Here is an 18,356-nt window from a genome sequence, read left to right as displayed (position 1 = left end):
CAGGGAGAGAACACGAGGGGTACAGGGTCAGGGAGAACACGAGGGGTACAGGGTCAGGGAGAGAACACGAGTGGTACAGGGTCAGGGAGAGAACATGAGTGGTACAGGGTCAGGGAGAGAACATGAGTGGTACAGGATCAGGGAGAGAACATGAGGGGTACAGGGTCAGGGAGAGATCACGAGGGGTACAGGGTCAGGGAGAGAACACGAGGGGTACAGGGTCAGGGAGAGAACACGAGGGGTACAGGGTCAGGGAGAACACGAGGGGTACAGGGTCAGGGAGAACACGAGGGGTACAGGGTCAGGGAGAGAACACGAGGGGTACAGGGTCAGGGAGAGAACACGAGGGGTACAGGGTCAGGGAGAGAACACGAGTGGTACAGGGTCAGGGAGAACACGAGGGGTACAGGGTCAGGGAGAACACGAGGGGTACAGGGTCAGGGAGAGAACACAAGGGGTACAGGGTCAGGGAGAGAACACAAGGGGTACAGGGTCAGGGAGAGAACACGAGGGGTACAGGGTCAGGGAGAACACGAGGGGTACAGGGTCAGGGAGAGAACACGATGGGTACAGGGTCAGGGAGAGAACACGAGGGGTACAGGGTCAGAGGGAACACGAGGGGTACAGGGTCAGGGAGAGAACACGAGTGGTACAGGGTCAGGGAGAACACGAGGGGTACAGGGTCAGGGAGAGAACACGAGGGGTACAGGGTCAGGGAGAGAACACGAGTGGTACAGGGTCAGGGAGAGAACACGAGGGGTACAGGGTCAGGGAGAGAACACGAGTGGTACAGGGTCAGGGAGAACACGATGGGTACAGGGTCAGGGAGAACACGAGGGGTACAGGGTCAGGGAGAGAACACGAGGGGTACAGGGTCAGGGAGAGAACACGAGTGGTACAGGGTCAGGGAGAACACGAGGGGTACAGGGTCAGGGAGAGAACACGAGGGGTACAGGGTCAGGGAGAGAACACGAGTGGTACAGGGTCAGGGAGAGAACACGAGGGGTACAGGGTCAGGGAGAACACGAGGGGTACAGGGTCAGGGAGAACACGATGGGTACAGGGTCAGGGAGAGAACACGAGGGGTACAGGGTCAGGGAGAACACGAGGGGTACAGGGTCAGGGAGAACACGAGGGGTACAGGGTCAGGGAGAACACGATGGGTACAGGGTCAGGGAGAGAACACGAGGGGTACAGGGTCAGAGGGAACACGAGGGGTACAGGGTCAGGGAGAGAACACGAGGGGTACAGGGTCAGAGGGAACACGAGGGGTACAGGGTCAGGGAGAGAACACAAGGGGTACAGGGTCAGGGAGAGAACACGAGGGGTACAGGGTCAGGGAGAACACGAGGGGTACAGGGTCAGGGAGAGAACACGAGGGGTACAGGGTCAGGGAGAACACGAGGGGTACAGGGTCAGGGAGAACACGAGGGGTACAGGGTCAGGGAGAGAACACGAGGGGTACAGGGTCAGGGAGAGAACACGAGGGGTACAGGGTCAGGGAGAACACGAGGGGTACAGGGTCAGGGAGAACACGAGGGGTACAGGGTCAGGGAGAGAACACGAGGGGTACAGGGTCAGGGAGAACACGAGGGGTACAGGGTCAGGGAGAGAACACGAGGGGTACAGGGTCAGGGAGAACACGAGGGGTACAGGGTCAGGGAGAACACGAGGGGTACAGGGTCAGGGAGAGAACACGAGGGGTACAGGGTCAGGGAGAGAACACGAGGGGTACAGGGTCAGGGAGAACACGAGGGGTACAGGGTCAGGGAGAACACGAGGGGTACAGGGTCAGGGAGAGAACACGAGGGGTACAGGGTCAGGGAGAACACGAGGGGTACAGGGTCAGGGAGAGAACACGAGGGGTACAGGGTCAGGGAGAGCACACGAGGGATACAGGGTCAGAGGGAACACGAGGGGTACAGGGTCAGGGAGAGAACACGAGGGGTACAGGGTCAGGGAGAACACGAGGGGTACAGGGTCAGGGAGAGAACACGAGGGGTACAGGGTCAGGGAGAGAACACGAGGGGTACAGGGTCAGGGAGAGCACATGAGGGGTACAGGGTCAGGGAGAGAACACAAGGGGTACAGGGTCAGGGAGAGAACACGAGGGGTACAGGGTCAGGGAGAGAACACGAGGGGTACAGGGTCAGGGAGAGAACACGAGGGGTACAGGGTCAGAGGGAACACGAGGGGTACAGGGTCAGGGAGAGAACACGAGGGGTATAGGGTCAGGGAGAGAACACGAGGGGTACAGGGTCAGGGAGAGAACACGAGGGGTACAGGGTCAGTGAGAACACGAGGGGTACAGGGTCAGGGAGAGAACACGAGGGGTACAGGGTCAGAGGGAACACGAGGGGTACAGGGTTAGGGGTTGAACACGAGGTGTACAGGGTCAGGGAGAGAACATGAGTGGTACAGGGTCAGGGAGGGAACACGAGGGGTACAGGGTCAGGGAGAGAACACGAGTGGTACAGGGTCAGGGAGAACACGAGGGGTACAGGGTCAGGGAGAGCACACGAGGGGTACAGGGTCAGGGAGAGAACACGAGGGGTACAGGGTCAGGGAGAGCACACGAGGGGTACAGGGTCAGGGAGAGCACACGAGGGGTACAGGGTCAGGGAGAACACGATGGGTACAGGGTCAGGGAGAGAACACGAGGGGTACAGGGTCAGGGAGAACACGATGGGTACAGGGTCAGGGAGAGAACACGAGGGGTACAGGGTCAGGGAGAGCACACGAGGGGTACAGGGTCAGGGAGAACACGAGGGGTACAGGGTCAGGGAGAGAACACGAGGGGTACAGGGTCAGGGAGAACACGAGGGGTACAGGGTCAGGGAGAACACGAGGGGTACAGGGTCAGGGAGAGAACACGAGGGGTACAGGGTCAGGGAGAGAACACGAGTGGTACAGGGTCAGGGAGAACACGAGGGGTACAGGGTCAGGGAGAGAACACGAGGGGTACAGGGTCAGGGAGAGAACACGAGTGGTACAGGGTCAGGGAGAGAACACGAGGGGTACAGGGTCAGGGAGAGAACACGAGGGGTACAGGGTCAGGGAGAACACGAGGGGTACAGGGTCAGAGAGGGAACACGAGGGGTATAGGGTCAGGGAGAGAACACGAGGGGTACAGGGTCAGGGAGAGAACACGATGGGTACAGGGTCAGGGAGAACACGAGGGGTACAGGGTCAGGGAGAACACGAGGGGTACAGGGTCAGGGAGAGAACACGAGTGGTACAGGGTCAGAGAGAGAACACGAGGGGTACAGGGTCAGGGAGAGAACACGAGGGGTACAGGGTCAGGGAGAACACGAGGGGTACAGGGTCAGGGAGAGAACACGAGTGGTACAGGGTCAGGGAGAGAACACGAGGGGTACAGGGTCAGGGAGAACACGAGGGGTACAGGGTCAGGGAGAACACGATGGGTACAGGGTCAGGGAGAACACGAGGGGTACAGGGTCAGGGAGAACACGATGGGTACAGGGTCAGAGGGAACACGAGGGGTACAGGGTCAGGGAGAGAACACGAGGGGTACAGGGTCAGGGAGAGATCACGAGGGGTACAGGGTCAGGGAGAGAACACGAGGGGTACAGGGTTAGGGGTTGAACACGAGGGGTACAGGGTCAGGGAGAGAACACGAGGGGTACAGGGTCAGGGAGAGCACACGAGGGGTACAGGGTCAGGGAGAGAACACGAGGGGTACAGGGTCAGGGAGAGAACACGAGGGGTACAGGGTCAGGGAGAGCACACGAGGGGTACAGGGTCAGGGAGAGAACACGAGTGGTACAGGGTCAGGGAGAGCACACGAGGGGTACAGGGTCAGGGAGAGAACACGAGTGGTACAGGGTCAGGGAGAACACGATGGGTACAGGGTCAGAGGGAACACGAGGGGTACAGGGTCAGGGAGAACACGAGGGGTACAGGGTCAGGGAGAGAACACGAGGGGTACAGGGTCAGGGAGAACACGATGGGTACAGGGTCAGGGAGAGAACACGAGGGGTACAGGGTCAGGGAGAGCACACGAGGGGTACAGGGTTAGGGGTTGAACACGAGGGGTACAGGGTCAGGGAGAGAACACGAGGGGTACAGGGTCAGGGAGAGCACACGAGGGGTACAGGGTCAGAGAGAGAACACGAGTGGTACAGGGTCAGGGAGAGCACACGAGGGGTACAGGGTCAGGGAGAACACGAGTGGTACAGGGTCAGGGAGAGAACACGAGGGGTACAGGGTCAGGGAGAACACGAGTGGTACAGGGTCAGGGAGAACACGAGGTGTACAGGGTCAGGGAGAGAACACGAGGGGTACAGGGTCAGGGAGAGAACACGAGGGGTACACGAAGATGATGCTGATGCAGTGGCTGTGTCCTTTCCTGCTGACTGAAATCTTGTACAGCGTGGGTCGGAAGGCTGAAGGTGACTCATGCCTCTCATTACCTTCAACAGGCGCCTCCTCATTGTCCCAACCCTCTGCCTCTCGTATTTCCTCATCTTGCCATTTGTGACCCTCGCTGCACAGGGGTTAAAGTGCAGGGTCAGTCTTTTGTGCTGCAAGGGGGAGTTCCGAATGAAACCATGTTGCTGATATTAAAGCAGTGGCTTCAGCTTGTACACCTTTCTCATTCTCGTGAGTCTCGGCGAAATCAATGAGAATATTTGTTAATCAACACAGCCACATCCCAGTGCCCCCAGATCTCCCATCTCTCCTCGACAGAGCGACGGCAGTGCCCTGTGTCACCTCAGAGTGTGACAAATGTCATTAACATTTGGCACTGCTGCATGACCATTAGCACAGTCAAAGCAGTCAGCTTTGAGGGGGAGAAAGGGGTAGACATCTCGAGGGGTGCTGGGAAGGAAGCTGGTACGGGAGGGATTAATTTAAGGTTGGAAGTGGAGGAATTGTAAGAGTGAAGCAGATTTTAAGACAATGTGGAGTGGGACTGTGAAGGACTGTGTGTGTATGTTGCTGATCAGAGGACTAAGCGAGTGACTGATGTAATATCCAGTGAGATTGTTGCTGTGCCTTGCATTGACCTGGAGAAAAGGATTGAACGGATGCAGGAGGGAGAGGAATTTCTTGAACAGCCTGTCCCTGCACATTGCCCCTGAGGTGGAGCTGCAGCCTGGGATTGCGGGGGTCTAAGGCCCACTCGTTGCTGCCTTCAGACGGCCAGAGGCACGTGGGACTCTGCTGGAGCAGCTTCATGGTGGCATTTGTCGGGGAAATGGAGAGTTGATGTCCATCTGTTCTAGTGCCTGACTGTTAAAGAATGTTGAAGTGACTGAGAGGATTTGCCCCCAGAAGGGCAGGTTCGTCTGCCAACAGTCATCTTCAGATGGTAGAGTTTCCGAGCTAGATATGTGGCGGTGTGAAATCGTGCTGGGTGAGGCACGAGCTGTTGAAGGGAGACACCTATCACTTGGATCAGGTTTGCAAACAGTCTGTTAGTTTATGTCAATAAAATCTCAGCTGGCTTCCCAGAGCTCAACAATGGGCCCTTGTCTCTCCTGACCAGGGAGTGGCTAAAGGTGAACTGCTTGAAGTGAGATCCTCCTGCAACCTTCACACCTTCTGCAGCAGCACCGGAGACCTCTGCTGCCGTGGTCTATATCTCAGGGAAGCATGTGCGGACAAGCATTGTGAGATCTTTATTGCAAACTCCCTTCCTGAGGCAGGTTGCTCCACGCCTGACCTGCAGAGGCCACGCCAGACATTCAAGGTTCACTTACTTCTCCATCTTTGTCCTTCCTTCTTACTGGAGCACACCTGTCCTGTACGCTGAGCAGTTGGTCTTTAAACACCCCCCACGTGCCCAAAAACAGCTGTTCCCCATTCACCTAATCTGCGCTGCTCCAATTTAATATTCTCCCTCAAGGTCTCTATTTAAACTATCTTAAAACTTAAGGACTTTTGATCACTGTTCCACTGAAAGCTGGGTCACCTGGCCAGGCTCATTACTCAACACCAGGTCTGGCACATCCTCTCCTGATGTTGCAGTCTCTGCGTATTTTTTAAGAAACACTTCTGCTGGATGCACCTAACAAATTCTGTCCCATCTAAACTGAGAAGGTCCCAGTTTATATAAGGGAAGTTGAAGTCACTCCCTACAACAACCTGTCACGTTTACACTTTCTCTAATCTGCCTGCCCCAATGCCCCAGTGGTCTGTTTTACATCAGCAATTGCACCTCTCTTATCTTTGAGTTTACCCATATAGACTCAGTGAATGGGCGCTCCTCGGCAGCTCCCCATCTCCCCTGTTTTACTTTGTTCTCTGTCTTTTCTGAAACATTGAACATCTATTCCTGTTTCCTCTCTCAACCAAGTCTCTGTCATGAGCACAACGTCACTGTTTCATGTACTGATCCAAGTTTATCAGCCTTCTCCATAATGCCCCCAGCATTAAAGCACAGACACTTCAACCAGCTCATCCCATTTTGCCTGTTTCCTAGCTCCTGTCTGTCCTTACTGGTCAGAATATCTACCTTCATCTCTATAACTCCACTTTCTGATCTGGTGATTTTGTTCCCATCACTTCTCCAAGTATCCCTAGCAAACCTACTAGTCCGTATATTGGCTCCCCTCCAGTTAAGCTACAACCTGCCTCCCTTGGACAGATCGTCACTCCGAATTCATCTGTTTTACCTTTCTATACGCAGAGGTTACTATCTTTTCATCCTCTTTGCAAACTCCCTACACTCACTGCGTGAGACCTCTTCCCCTGTCGTTACTGCCAATGTGCTCCACGACCTCTGGCTGCCAACCCTCTCCTTTGAGAATGTTTTGCAGCCGTTCTGAGACATCAACTGGGCTAGAGTTAGAATTGTGCAGATTGGTTCAAGAACCTGCTGGTTGTAGAAAGGTAGCTGTTCCTGAAGCTGGTGGTATGAAACTTCAGGCTTCTGTATCTTTCAATCCAGATTTGAGTCTCAACCCAAAACAGCTCCAGTCCCATAGTATCTCTATCGATGCTGTCTGACCCATTGAGTTCCTCCAGCTTTTTGTGTTCGTTCTATACCTCCTACCTGATTGTAGCCATGAGAAGAGGCCATGACATGGTGTGCATCTTTGATGATTGGTGTCATTTAAACTGATCCAACGTCACAGATGGATGATTTACGGCAGAAGTGGCCTGTCCTGATACAAAGCTAGCTGAAGTATTCAGCTTTGAAACTGGAAGGCAGCACAGTGGCCAGATAGATAGATAGATAGATACTTTATTCATCCCCATGGGGAAATTCAACATTTTTTCCAATGTCCCATACACTTATTGTAGCAAAACTAATTACATACAATACTTAACTCAGTAAAAATATGATATGCATCTAAAATCACCCTCTCAAAAAGCATTAATAAATAGCTTTTAAAAAGTTCTTAAATAGTTTACTAAAATACATTGAATGGTAACTTAAGCTCAGTCCTAACCCCGGCACTTTAACGTATCTTACCCCTGGCGGTTGAATTGTAAAACCGAATGGCATTGGGGAGTAATGATCTCTTCATCCTGTCTGAGGAGCATTGCATCGATAGCAACCTGTCGCTGAAACTACTTCTCTGTCTCTGGATGGTGCTATGTAGAGGATGTTCAGGGTTTTCCATGATTGACCGTAGCCTACTCAGCGCCCTTCGCTCTGCTACCGATGTTATACTCTCCAGTACTTTGCCCACGACAGAGCCCGCCTTCCTTACCAGCTTATTAAGATGTGAGGCATCCCTCTTCTTAATGCTTCCTCCCCAACACGCCACCACAAAGAAGAGGGCGCTCTCCACAACTGACCTATAGAACATCTTCAGCAACTCACTACAAACATTGAATGACGCCAACTTTCTAAGGAAGTACAGTCGACTCTGTGTTGGCAGTCCAGTCTAGCTTCTCGTCTAACTGCACTCCCAGATACTTGTAGATCTTAACCTGCTCCACACATTCTCCGTTAATGATCACTGGCTCCATATGAGGCCTAGATCTCCTAAAGTCCACCACCATCTCCTTGGTCTTGGTGATATTGAGACGCAGGTAGTTTGAGTTGCACCATATCACAAAGTCCTGTATCAGTTTCCTATACTCTTCCTCCTGTCCATTCCTGACACACCCCACTATGGCCGTGTCATCAGCGAACTTCTGCACATGGCAGGACTCCGAGTTATATTGGAAGTCTGATGTGTACAGGGTGAACAGGACCGGAGAGAGCACGGTCCCCTGCGGCGCTCCTGTGCTGCTGACCACCGTGTCAGACCTACAGTCTCCCAACCGCACATACTGAGGTCTATCTGTCAAGTAGTCCACTATCCAAGCCACCATGTGAGAGTCTACTCCCATCTCCATTAGTTTGTACCTTAAGATCCTGGGCTGGATGGTGTTAAAGGCACTGGAGAAGTCCAGGAATGTAATCCTCACAGCACCACTGATCCCATCCAGGTGAGAGAGGGATTTGTGGAAGATGGATGTTGTTCCTCAGTCTTGCATGTTTGGGAGCATTATAGGAGGAGGGTGGAGAACTTGGTTTTGCTGCAGGCTCCTGAGCACAAAACCCGGCTCAGCCACCCAGTGCAGTGCCGTGGGAATTCCTTACAATTGGAAATGTTAAGCCTGCTGCCTCTAACGTTCCATGGCTTGTGTTTCAGAGTAGGCCTCAGCCCTCAGTCAAATTAATGTGGTCTGTGAGGCACTGGACCTCGCCAACTAGGAGGGAGTTAGAGTGGTCACGTGCAGTTCTGCAGCGGGTTGTGACGCTGGCTCACAGCTCCAGCCATCCACGTTCGATCGTGACTTTGGGTGGAGTTTGCCTGTTCTTCTGCATTTGCCCCACATCCAGAGGTGTGATTGTTCTAAATTGCTCCTGAGTGTAAGGCGTTGCAGTATCCTTGAAGAATATTGCAGCATAATATTACAAAAAAATCTACAGATCCTTTGGATGTGGGTGAGAGGGGGAATGAGACTGGTGGGATGGTGGCTGTGTGGGGTAGCTTAGAGTCAGAGTTGTACAATGTGGAAAACACCATTTAGCCCAACACCGTCTAGTCCTATTTGCCTGTGTTTGCTCACTTCCCTCCAAATTATTGCATTCCTCGTATCTGTGCAGATGTCGTTAAAACGATGCGATGGTTCCCATTGCAGCGAGAGCGGACTCTTCATAGGACACAGCAAGTAGCTTAGGCTATCCTGACTGGCGTACGAGGTGCTGTAGACGTGGGTCACTGATGACTGTCTGAGTGCCTTTAGCCTGGCATAAGTCAGCTTGGGGATCTCGAGGCTCATCCCCTGCCGATGGATTACTGAAGCAGGGCTGTGCTGTGCCTCGAGTAATCAGGGACAGGTGGATGGTGAGGACAGGCACTGAGGTTTCTGGCTTCCAGCTGTTATTTGAAGACAGTATTTCCATTTGTTGTGCAGTGTAAGGCATAATGCCAGATCAGCTAGTGACAGTCTGTTCTTTAAAGGCCCAGAAGTCAAGTTAAGTCAAAGTAAATTTATTATCAGTATGTACCTTACCACATGTTACCATTTTCTTGCGGGCATTCACAAAAATGATGTCCCTATTTTGCATAGATGTGCGATGCTCCGTGAGAGTCAGATGGGGTGGGAGGGGGCGCTCTCTGTAACTGTTCTAGCCTGAGTTCTCTCTAACCACAGTTGCTCAGATGATGGGGAGAGAGATTTCAACAGGTTCAGTTTTTTCTGGCAAAGGATCTCCGGCCTTCTTCCCGTTTTCCTCGCCTTAGCTGTAGTAGAGTCCTTTAACATCACACGGTAGAGATCGTAGTCACATAATTCAGCCCCTGGATGTCAGGAGTGGGGAACTGGAGACAGGACATGAGAGGAAGGTCAAAGGAGGTGGGGGTGGGTTTGAACTTGCATAGGGAGCCAATCAAATCCTACTGCACTGCAGGAAGCAAGGCACAACAAGATCCCAGTAACTAGCAAAGCCGCCACATTATTCGATTTCCCAGCACCCCAGCTGAATTTCCATCAGAGTGATGGACCCTGCCGATATAGAGTCCTTCCTGTTGGTACTCCACAGATGGGACCAACTGGAAACAAGATGACAGCTCTCCCATTCAGAGTAACCGGGCATAAGCAGCAGCTCCTGGGCAGGTGTGTGCTTCTTGTGTTCAGGGCAGGTAAGGAGAGGCTGTCAGGTTTACCAACCCAGCTCCATCCTCTCCCACAATCAGAAAAATCACACAGCCCTTCTGCCCACTGTATCCATACTGACCGAGTACCAATCTGCACCAGCCCCGTGTGCCAGCAGTTGTCTAACAGATAAGAAGTTCAGTCAAGGGTCTGATAGCAGTGACATAGAAGCTGTACTTCAGCCCAGCGTTAGGGAGCAATAAGAGGAGGTAACGACTGGGCTGAGGGAGGGACAGGAGGAGGAGGCAGGAATTGTAGCTGGAGTCCAGAGGTTGTGCTTACAACGGTTTGTGTCAAGTTGTCACATCCAGATAGGATGCTGTCTGCAGCTCCGCCCTTGCCTCTGCGAGCACATCCTTCCCTATAGTATGGAGAGCAGGATTGTGCAGAGTGGATATGAGAGGGCTTGAGGGCTTGCCCTGTTCAGCTGGGTTCACAGCAATGGATTGAGTGTAGGTCTCCTCGTAGTCAGAAACATTTCCTCCTGACAGAGATGACTGAAGTTTAAAGACAGCTTCATGGGAGAGAGAGAACAGCTGAGGAATTTTCATCAGAAGAGATTCTCTTCTCCGTGCAGCTGCTGCCTGACCTGCTGTGTCCTGTATTTTGTTAAGCTGCCACTGTGCTCATTTTGTTTGTTTTTAACTCCAAGCTCTGCCCTCTCTCCTTCCTTGACCCAGATTATCCAAGACGATGCCTCTGAGACAGAGGAAGAGAAGAAGGGCGAGGAGATTCTGCACTGCCCTGTGTGTCTCAAGACTTTCATCTGCAAGTACGGCCTGGAATCCCACATGGAGACGCACCCTGACTCCAGCTTGAGGTGAACTAGTCTCTGTCCAGTCACTCTTTGCTTTCCTCTTGATCCAACCAGATTCTCCTACACCCACATCAGCCTCCCTCACAGTTACTCTTTTCCCTCCGGCACCCACTCCATCTGACCATCACCCACACACTCCTCCCTCAGTACTGCTCCTGCTACAGTGCGGTGCTCCCTCAGTACTGCCCACCCACTGTGTGGTGCCCCCTCGGTACTGCCCCTCCCACAGTGTAGTGCTCCCTCAGTACTGCCCCCCCACAGTGTGATGCTCCCTCAGTACTGCCCCTCCCACAGTGTGGTGCTCCCTCAGTACTGCCCCTCCCCCAGTGTGGTGCTCCCTCAGTACTGTCCCTCCCACAGTGTGATGCTCCCTCAGTACTGCCCCTCCCCCACTGTGTGGTGCCCCCTCGGTACTGTCCCTCCCACTGTGTGATGCTCCCTCAGTACTGCCCCTCCCCCACTGTATGGTGCCCCCTCGGTACTGTCCCTCCCACAGTGTGATGCTCCCTCAGTACTGCCCCTCCCACTGTGTGATGCTCCCTCAGTACTGCCCCTCCCCCACTGTGTGGTGCCCCCTCGGTACTGTCCCTCCCACTGTGTGATGCTCCCTCAGTACTGTCCCTCCCACTGTGTGGTGCTCCCTCAGTACTGCCCCCCCACAGTGTGGTGCTCCCTCACTACTGTCCCTCCCACTGTGTGGTGCTCCCTCAGTACTGTCCCTCCCACTGTGTGATGCTCCCTCAGTACTGTCCCTCCCACTGTGTGATGCTCCCTCAGTACTGCCCCTCCCACAGTGTGGTGCTCCCTCAGTATTGCCCCTCCCCCAGTGTGGTGCTCCCTCACTACTGTCCCTCCCATAGTGTGGTGCTCCCTCAGTACTGTCCCTCCCACTGTGTGGTGCTCCCTCAGTACTGTCCCTCCCACTGTGTGATGCTCCCTCAGTACTGCCCCTCCCACTGTGTGGTGCTCCCTCAGTACTGTCCCTCCCACTGTGTGATGCTCCCTCAGTACTGCCCCTCCCACAGTGTGGTGCTCCCTCAGTACTGCCCCTCCCACAGTGTGGTGCTCCCTCAGTACTGTCCCTCCCACAGTGTGATGCTCCCTCGGTACTGTCCCTCCCACAGTGTGGTGCTCCCTCAGTACTGTCCCTCCCACAGTGTGGTGCTCCCTCAGTACTGCCCCTCCCACTGTGTGATACTCCCTCAGTACTGCCCCTCCCACAGTGTGGTGCTCCCTCAGTACTGTCCCTCCCACAGTGTGATGCTCCCTCAGTACTGCCCCTCCCACTGTGTGGTGCCCCCTCGGTACTGCCCCTCCCACAGTGTGATGCTCCCTCAGTACTGTCCCTCCCACAGTGTGATGCTCCCTCACTACTGTCCCTCCCACAGTGTGATGCTCCCTCAGTACTGTCCCTCCCACAGTGTGGTGCTCCCTCAGTACTGCCCCTCCCACAGTGTGGTGCTCCCGCAGTACTGTCCCTCCCACAGTGTGATGCTCCCTCACTACTGTCCCTCCCACAGTGTGATGCTCCCTCAGTACTGCCCCTCCCACTGTGTGGTGCTCCCTCAGTACTGCCCCTCCCCCAGTTTGGTGCTCCCTCAGTACTGTCCCTCCCACAGTGTGATGCTCCCTCACTACTGTCCCTCCCACAGTGTGATGCTCCCTCAGTACTGTCCCTCCCACAGTGTGGTGCTCCCTCAGTACTGCCCCTCCCACAGTGTGGTGCTCCCTCACTACTGTCCCTCCCACAGTGTGATGCTCCCTCAGTACTGTCCCTCCCACAGTGTGATGCTCCCTCACTACTGTCCCTCCCACAGTGTGGTGCTCCCTCAGTACTGTCCCTCCCACTGTGTGATGCTCCCTCAATATTGCCCCTCCCACAGTGTGGTGCTCCCTCACTACTGTCCCTCCCACAGTGTGATGCTCCCTCAGTACTGCCCCTCCCACAGTGTGATGCTCCCTCAGTACTGCCCCTCCCACAGTGTGGTGCTCCCTCAGTACTGTCCCTCCCACAGTGTGGTGCTCCCTCAGTACTGCCCCTCCCACAGTGTGATGCTCCCTCGGTACTGCCCCTCCCCCAGTGTGGTGCTCCCTCAGTACTGCCCCTCCCACAGTGTGATGCTCCCTCAGTACTGTCCCTCCCACTGTGCGGTGCTCCCTCGTTACTGCCCCTTCCCCAGTGTGGTGCTCCCTCAGTACTGCCCCTCCCACAGTGTGATGTTCCCTCACTACTGCCCCTCCCACAGTGTGGTGCTCCCTCAGTACTGCCCCTCCCACAGTGTGATGCTCCCTCAGTACTGCCCCTCCCACAGTGTGGTGCTCCCTCAGTAATGCCCCTCCCACAGTGTGGTGCTCCCTCACTACTGCCCCTCCCACAGTGTGGTGCTCCCTCAGTACTGACCCTCCCACAGTGTGATGCTCCCTCAGTATTGCCCCTCCCACTGTGTGATGTTCCCTCACTACTGCCCCTCCCACAGTGTGGTGCTCCCTCAGTACTGCCCCTCCCACAGTGTGATGCTCCCTCAGTACTGCCCCTCCCACAGTGTGATGTTCCCTCACTACTGCCCCTCCCACAGTGTGGTGCTCCCTCAGTACTGCCCCTCCCACAGTGTGATGCTCCCTCACTACTGCCCCTCCCACAGTGTGGTGCTCCCTCAGTACTGCCCCTCCCACAGTGTGATGTTCCCTCACTACTGCCCCTCCCACAGTGTGGTGCTCCCTCAGTACTGCCCCTCCCACAGTGTGATGCTCCCTCAGTACTGCCCCTCCCACAGTGTGGTGCTCCCTCAGTAATGCCCCTCCCACAGTGTGGTGCTCCCTCACTACTGCCCTTCCCACAGTGTGATGCTCCCTCACTACTGTCCCTCCCACAGTGTGATGCTCCCTCAGTACTGCCCCTCCCACAGTGTGGTGCTCCCTCAGTACTGCCCCTCCCACAGTGTGGTGCTCCCTCAGTACTGACCCTCCCACAGTGTGATGCTCCCTCAGTATTGCCCCTCCCACTGTGTGGTGCTCCCTCACTACTGTCCCTCCCACAGTGTGATGCTCCCTCAGTACTGCCCCTCCCACAGTGTGGTGCTCCCTCACTACTGTCCCTCCCACAGTGTGATGCTCCCTCAGTACTGCCCCTCCCACAGTGTGGTGCTCCCTCACTACTGCCCCTCCCACAGTGTGGTGCTCCCTCGGTACTGCCCCTCCCACAGTGTGGTGCTCCCTCAGTAATGCCCCTCCCACAGTGTGATGCTCCCTCAGTACTGTCCCTCCCACAGTGTGGTGCTCACTCAGTACTGTCCCTCCGACAGTGTGGTGCTCCCTCAGTGCTGCCCCTCCCACAGTGTGGTGCTCCCGCAGTACTGCCCCTCCCACAGTGCTGTGCTCCCTCGGCAAAGCTAATGAGACCTGAGTACCTGAGCCGTTTGCTGTCCAAACACACAAGGAGATCCATTCGAAAACTGCAGGTACTGGAGACCCAGTGTAAAACCACTATGCTCCAGGCACTCAGTGGACCAGGCCGGAGCTGTGCAGAGAGGAACTGATTTAGTGTTCCTTATGTGTATGATCTTTGATCAGTTCTGACAGTCTCTCCAACCTGATGCATTAACTCTTGTATATCTGTTTCTCTCTCCGTAGCTGCTGCCTGGCCTGTTGAGTGTTTCCATCAAGCCACATAGGTTGCATGAAGTGTAGGACAAGCTTGTGTATGTAAAAACAGTTTCTTAAAGGGAGCAGCTGCAACGTGGCTTTTAATTCTTTGTCACATCTCTCTTGGAATCCCGTTCTGCTCCTGAAGTCCCAGTTCTGATCAGCTTAGCTAGTTGAGGATGGGTAACTGAGAGATTGCTTGCCCGTCTGGACTGTTACTACAATCCATTGTGTGTTGCATCATCTCAGAGGGACGAGCAGGATACACAGAAGGGAACGTTGGAAGCAGCATGCCAGAGGAGGGAGAATTGGGAGCAGATTCGGCAGATAATGCATCAGGGGCCCTGGAGTTGGAAGAAGTGGGAGTAGGGGTTCTGAAATTGAGATATGATCTTCTAATAATGTTGCCCTCTATAGAAAGTGGAGGTGCGAGTAAGTTTATGTTGGGTGGGATAATGCTGATGAAGGGAAAGTGTTTTATAGGAGGCTGGGGAACTCTTTTCACATTGGTCCCATGGCTTGTCCATGCAGATGGACCTTGAGTCATCCCACCATCCAGAGTAGATCTGAATCCACAGCTGGAGCAGCAAGTTTTCACCAGGCCCCTGGGCAGCATTGTCACCTCTCCCTGCTGTGATCCTTGAGAGTCATCTTTGACTCGGGATTGGAAGTGACTGGTTGTGAACCCGATCATTGCTGCCTTTCTGTGGCCACAGAGTTTGAGCTGTACTCAGTTAATTCAGACAGCAAGCACGTGTTGGGTAGGTGGAGGGTGCTTCTGACTAGCTGGGCTTGCAACACATGAATTGTGGGTGCAGATCCACAGAGTCTGTTGAAACAATGAACCTTTGTCCATTGCTCTGAGCATTTAAGCCATCAGAAGCAGCGAGTGTTGACGATGTCATTTTGTCCTGAGGTAAATGTGTCCAGGGGTGAGGTGGCAGGAAACATGTCACTGTGCGGTGAGGTTCAGGGCCATGTTGGAGTGGATTGCAACACACTTTCCAACGTCGATTCACTGGCTCTTGGCTCTGAGACTCTCCTGTACACCTCGTGTTAGCTGGTCTGACAGCTCCCTCTGTGGCTGAGTGGGTTACAGCAGCACCAGCATCCTGCTGACGACGTATTGTCATGGGGCAAGCCTTCCTTCTTGGAGTCAGTAGTACTGCATCACAGTGAGATAGTGAGTTACAGACTCATTCAGAATGAGAAAAGTGTGCAGCGATCCTCAAACACTGAGCTGTACGGGTAGGAGATGACTATGCAGTGGGTTACAACTGCAGCAGAGTTGAGTTCACTGGGTTTGTCTGAGTTAACTACGGGGTAGCGTAGTTATTATCACAAGGCTAGTAAGTCTCGGGATGTGGGAGATCGATATTGATCTTCTCTGTGAGATGTCTGCCCTGCAGAATGTGTGGCTTTCCACTGGCCTCCCATGTTCCAAAAGGTGTACTGCTTCGCAGGCTAACTGGGCGTTGTAAATAGTCCTGCGAGTAGGCTAGAGGGAAAAATTGGGGCTTACTGGCGGCAAATAGTCAGAAGGGCTTATTCACTATCAATCAAATCAGTAAGTTAACTAAACCGTGGGGGTGACAGGGGCTAACTGTGGGATAGAGGGAGTTAACTGTGGGGGACAGGCATTAACTGGGATAGAGAGAGTTAACTGTGGGTTAGAGGGAGTTAACTGTGGGGGATAGGCATTAACTGGGATAGAGAGAGTTAACTGTGGGATAGAGGGAGTTAACTGTGGGGTAGTGGACGTCATAAAGTTTGCTGTTGTTTGTCCTCTGTATATGGAATGATAGCAGGGGTAAGGCGGGACATGGAGAGGGGCTTGCTCTCCAAGTTCCTAGCCTGCTGGTGGTTTACATGCTTGAGAGACTGGCACGTTGAGCTAGCGTTGAGCCCCAGTCAGGCAGCTGTAAGCTGACAGCCTGCTGTGAGGAAAGCTTCCTTGCCAGCTGTGCGCCCGTGTCAGGAGGGAGTGTTGAGTACGAACCAGTGAATGCTCCAGTCTGACAGGGCTGTCATTGTAGCGGGAGAGGGGACAGTGACGGGCTCAGGAGCACCACTCCATCTGCTTGTCACCCAAATGTGCTGTTCCCGTCTCCCCCATTTGGTTCCATCCTCCATCTTCCTCTGCCATCAGCTTCCATCATCTTGAGCTCTTTGTAACCTCCAAATATCACCTCTCAGTCTGTCACCATTCCCTCTCTCACCTCCTCTACCGTCACCTGCCAGCTTTCACTCCACTCCTTCCCTCAACCTTTACCTCATCTGACCGATAGGTCAGGCCTTGACAGTACGTTGCTGCCTGACCCTCAGGTCCTTTAGCATCTCGTTTGCTTCAGTGTATGTCTGTTTGTGGCCAGGGCCCTGCAAGAGCTGTGCCCAGTGAGCAATGAGCGACCCCTCTACCCGCTGAGGTTCTGGGGAAGAGTTTGTCCACTGGAGCTGTGCCCAGTGGGCAATGAGCAACCCCTCTACCCGCTGAGGTTCTGGGGAAGAGTTTGTCCACTGGAGCTGTGCCCAGTGGGCAATGAGCAACCCCTCTACCCGCTGAGGTTCTGGGGAAGAGTTTGTCCACTGGAGCTGTGCCCAGTGGGCAATGAGCGACCCCTCTACCCGCTGAGGTTCTGGGGAAGAGTTTGTCCACTGGAGCTGTGCCCAGTGGGCAATGAGCGACCCCTCTACCCGCTGAGGTTCTGGGGAAGAGTTTGTCCACTGGAGCTGTGCCCAGTGGGCAATGAGCAACCCCTCTACCCGCTGAGGTTCTGGGGAAGAGTTTGTCCACTGGAGCTGTGCCCAGTGGGCAATGAGCGACCCCTCTACCCGCTGAGGTTCTGGGGAAGAGTTTGTCCACTGGAGCTGTGCCCAGTGGGCAATGAGCAACCCCTCTACCCGCTGAGGTTCTGGGGAAGAGTTTGTCCACTGGAGCTGTGCCCAGTGGGCAATGAGCAACCCCTCTACCCGCTGAGGTTCTGGGGAAGAGTTTGTCCACTGGAGCTGTGCCCAGTGGGCAATGAGCGACCCCTCTACCCGCTGAGGTTCTGGGGAAGAGTTTGTCCACTGGAGCTGTGGCAGGTGCACAGAATGGGCATCGACTTGGAGGAATTCATTATAGCTGTATGCTCATAATCGGGACTGGTTGTAGTGGGAATTTACAGGGGTGGTGAGGTCCAGGGTGGAGTTAGCTGTATGACTGCCCAAGCCTGGCTGCTGATGGCCACAAATCCCCAGGCAAGGCAACCTCACAGCAGTGGCTGTGTTAGAGCTCCCCCCATGGTTGTACAGACAAGGGTGCATGTTAACAACAGCACTTTCAATTCTCAGCTGTCACCAGTCCACATCTTTCTGTCCTCTCCATCCTGGTCTCACTGCAGCCTGCCTCCGATGTCTCCACACTACCCCCCTGTACCATCCCAACACCGCACCCCCTTCCTTCCAGGAATGCACAATGCCTCACAGAACTAGGATTCTCTCCTTGAATCTCCCCACATTTCCTGTCATGGAGTCACTGAACCAGGCCTTTTGGCCTATCTTGTTCACCTATTCTTCCCCTCATGATTTTATAAACCTCTGCAAGGTCACCTGAGCCCTCTTCACTCCAAGGGAAGCAGGCCCAGCCTATCCCATCTCTCCTTGCAATTCAAGCCCTCCAGTCCCAGCCTATCCCATCTCTCCTTGCAATTCAAGCCCTCCAGTCCCAGCCTCTCATCTCTCCTTATGACTCAAGCCCCCCCCCAGTCCCAGCCTATCCTATCTCTCC

General features: G+C 54.3%; 1 protein-coding gene across 8 annotated transcripts in view; it reads left to right on the top strand.

Annotated features, from left to right (window-relative positions):
* LOC140742202 (ras-responsive element-binding protein 1-like) overlaps positions 1 to 18,356 on the top strand; it is a 301,827-nt gene that overhangs the window by 234,770 nt on the left and 48,701 nt on the right. For all 8 annotated transcript variants that reach the window (XM_073073018.1, XM_073073016.1, XM_073073017.1 and 5 more), the window contains one exon: positions 10,809 to 10,948. In XM_073073018.1, the coding sequence (XP_072929119.1) occupies positions 10,809 to 10,948 (140 nt within the window). The remainder of the gene's footprint in view (positions 1 to 10,808; positions 10,949 to 18,356) is intronic.

This window comes from Hemitrygon akajei, chromosome 20 (genome assembly GCF_048418815.1).
Source record: "Hemitrygon akajei chromosome 20, sHemAka1.3, whole genome shotgun sequence".
Lineage (NCBI taxonomy): Eukaryota > Metazoa > Chordata > Chondrichthyes > Myliobatiformes > Dasyatidae > Hemitrygon > Hemitrygon akajei.
The sequence above is the reverse complement of the archived record's forward strand: the minus strand, read 5'-3'. Positions and strand labels throughout refer to the sequence as shown.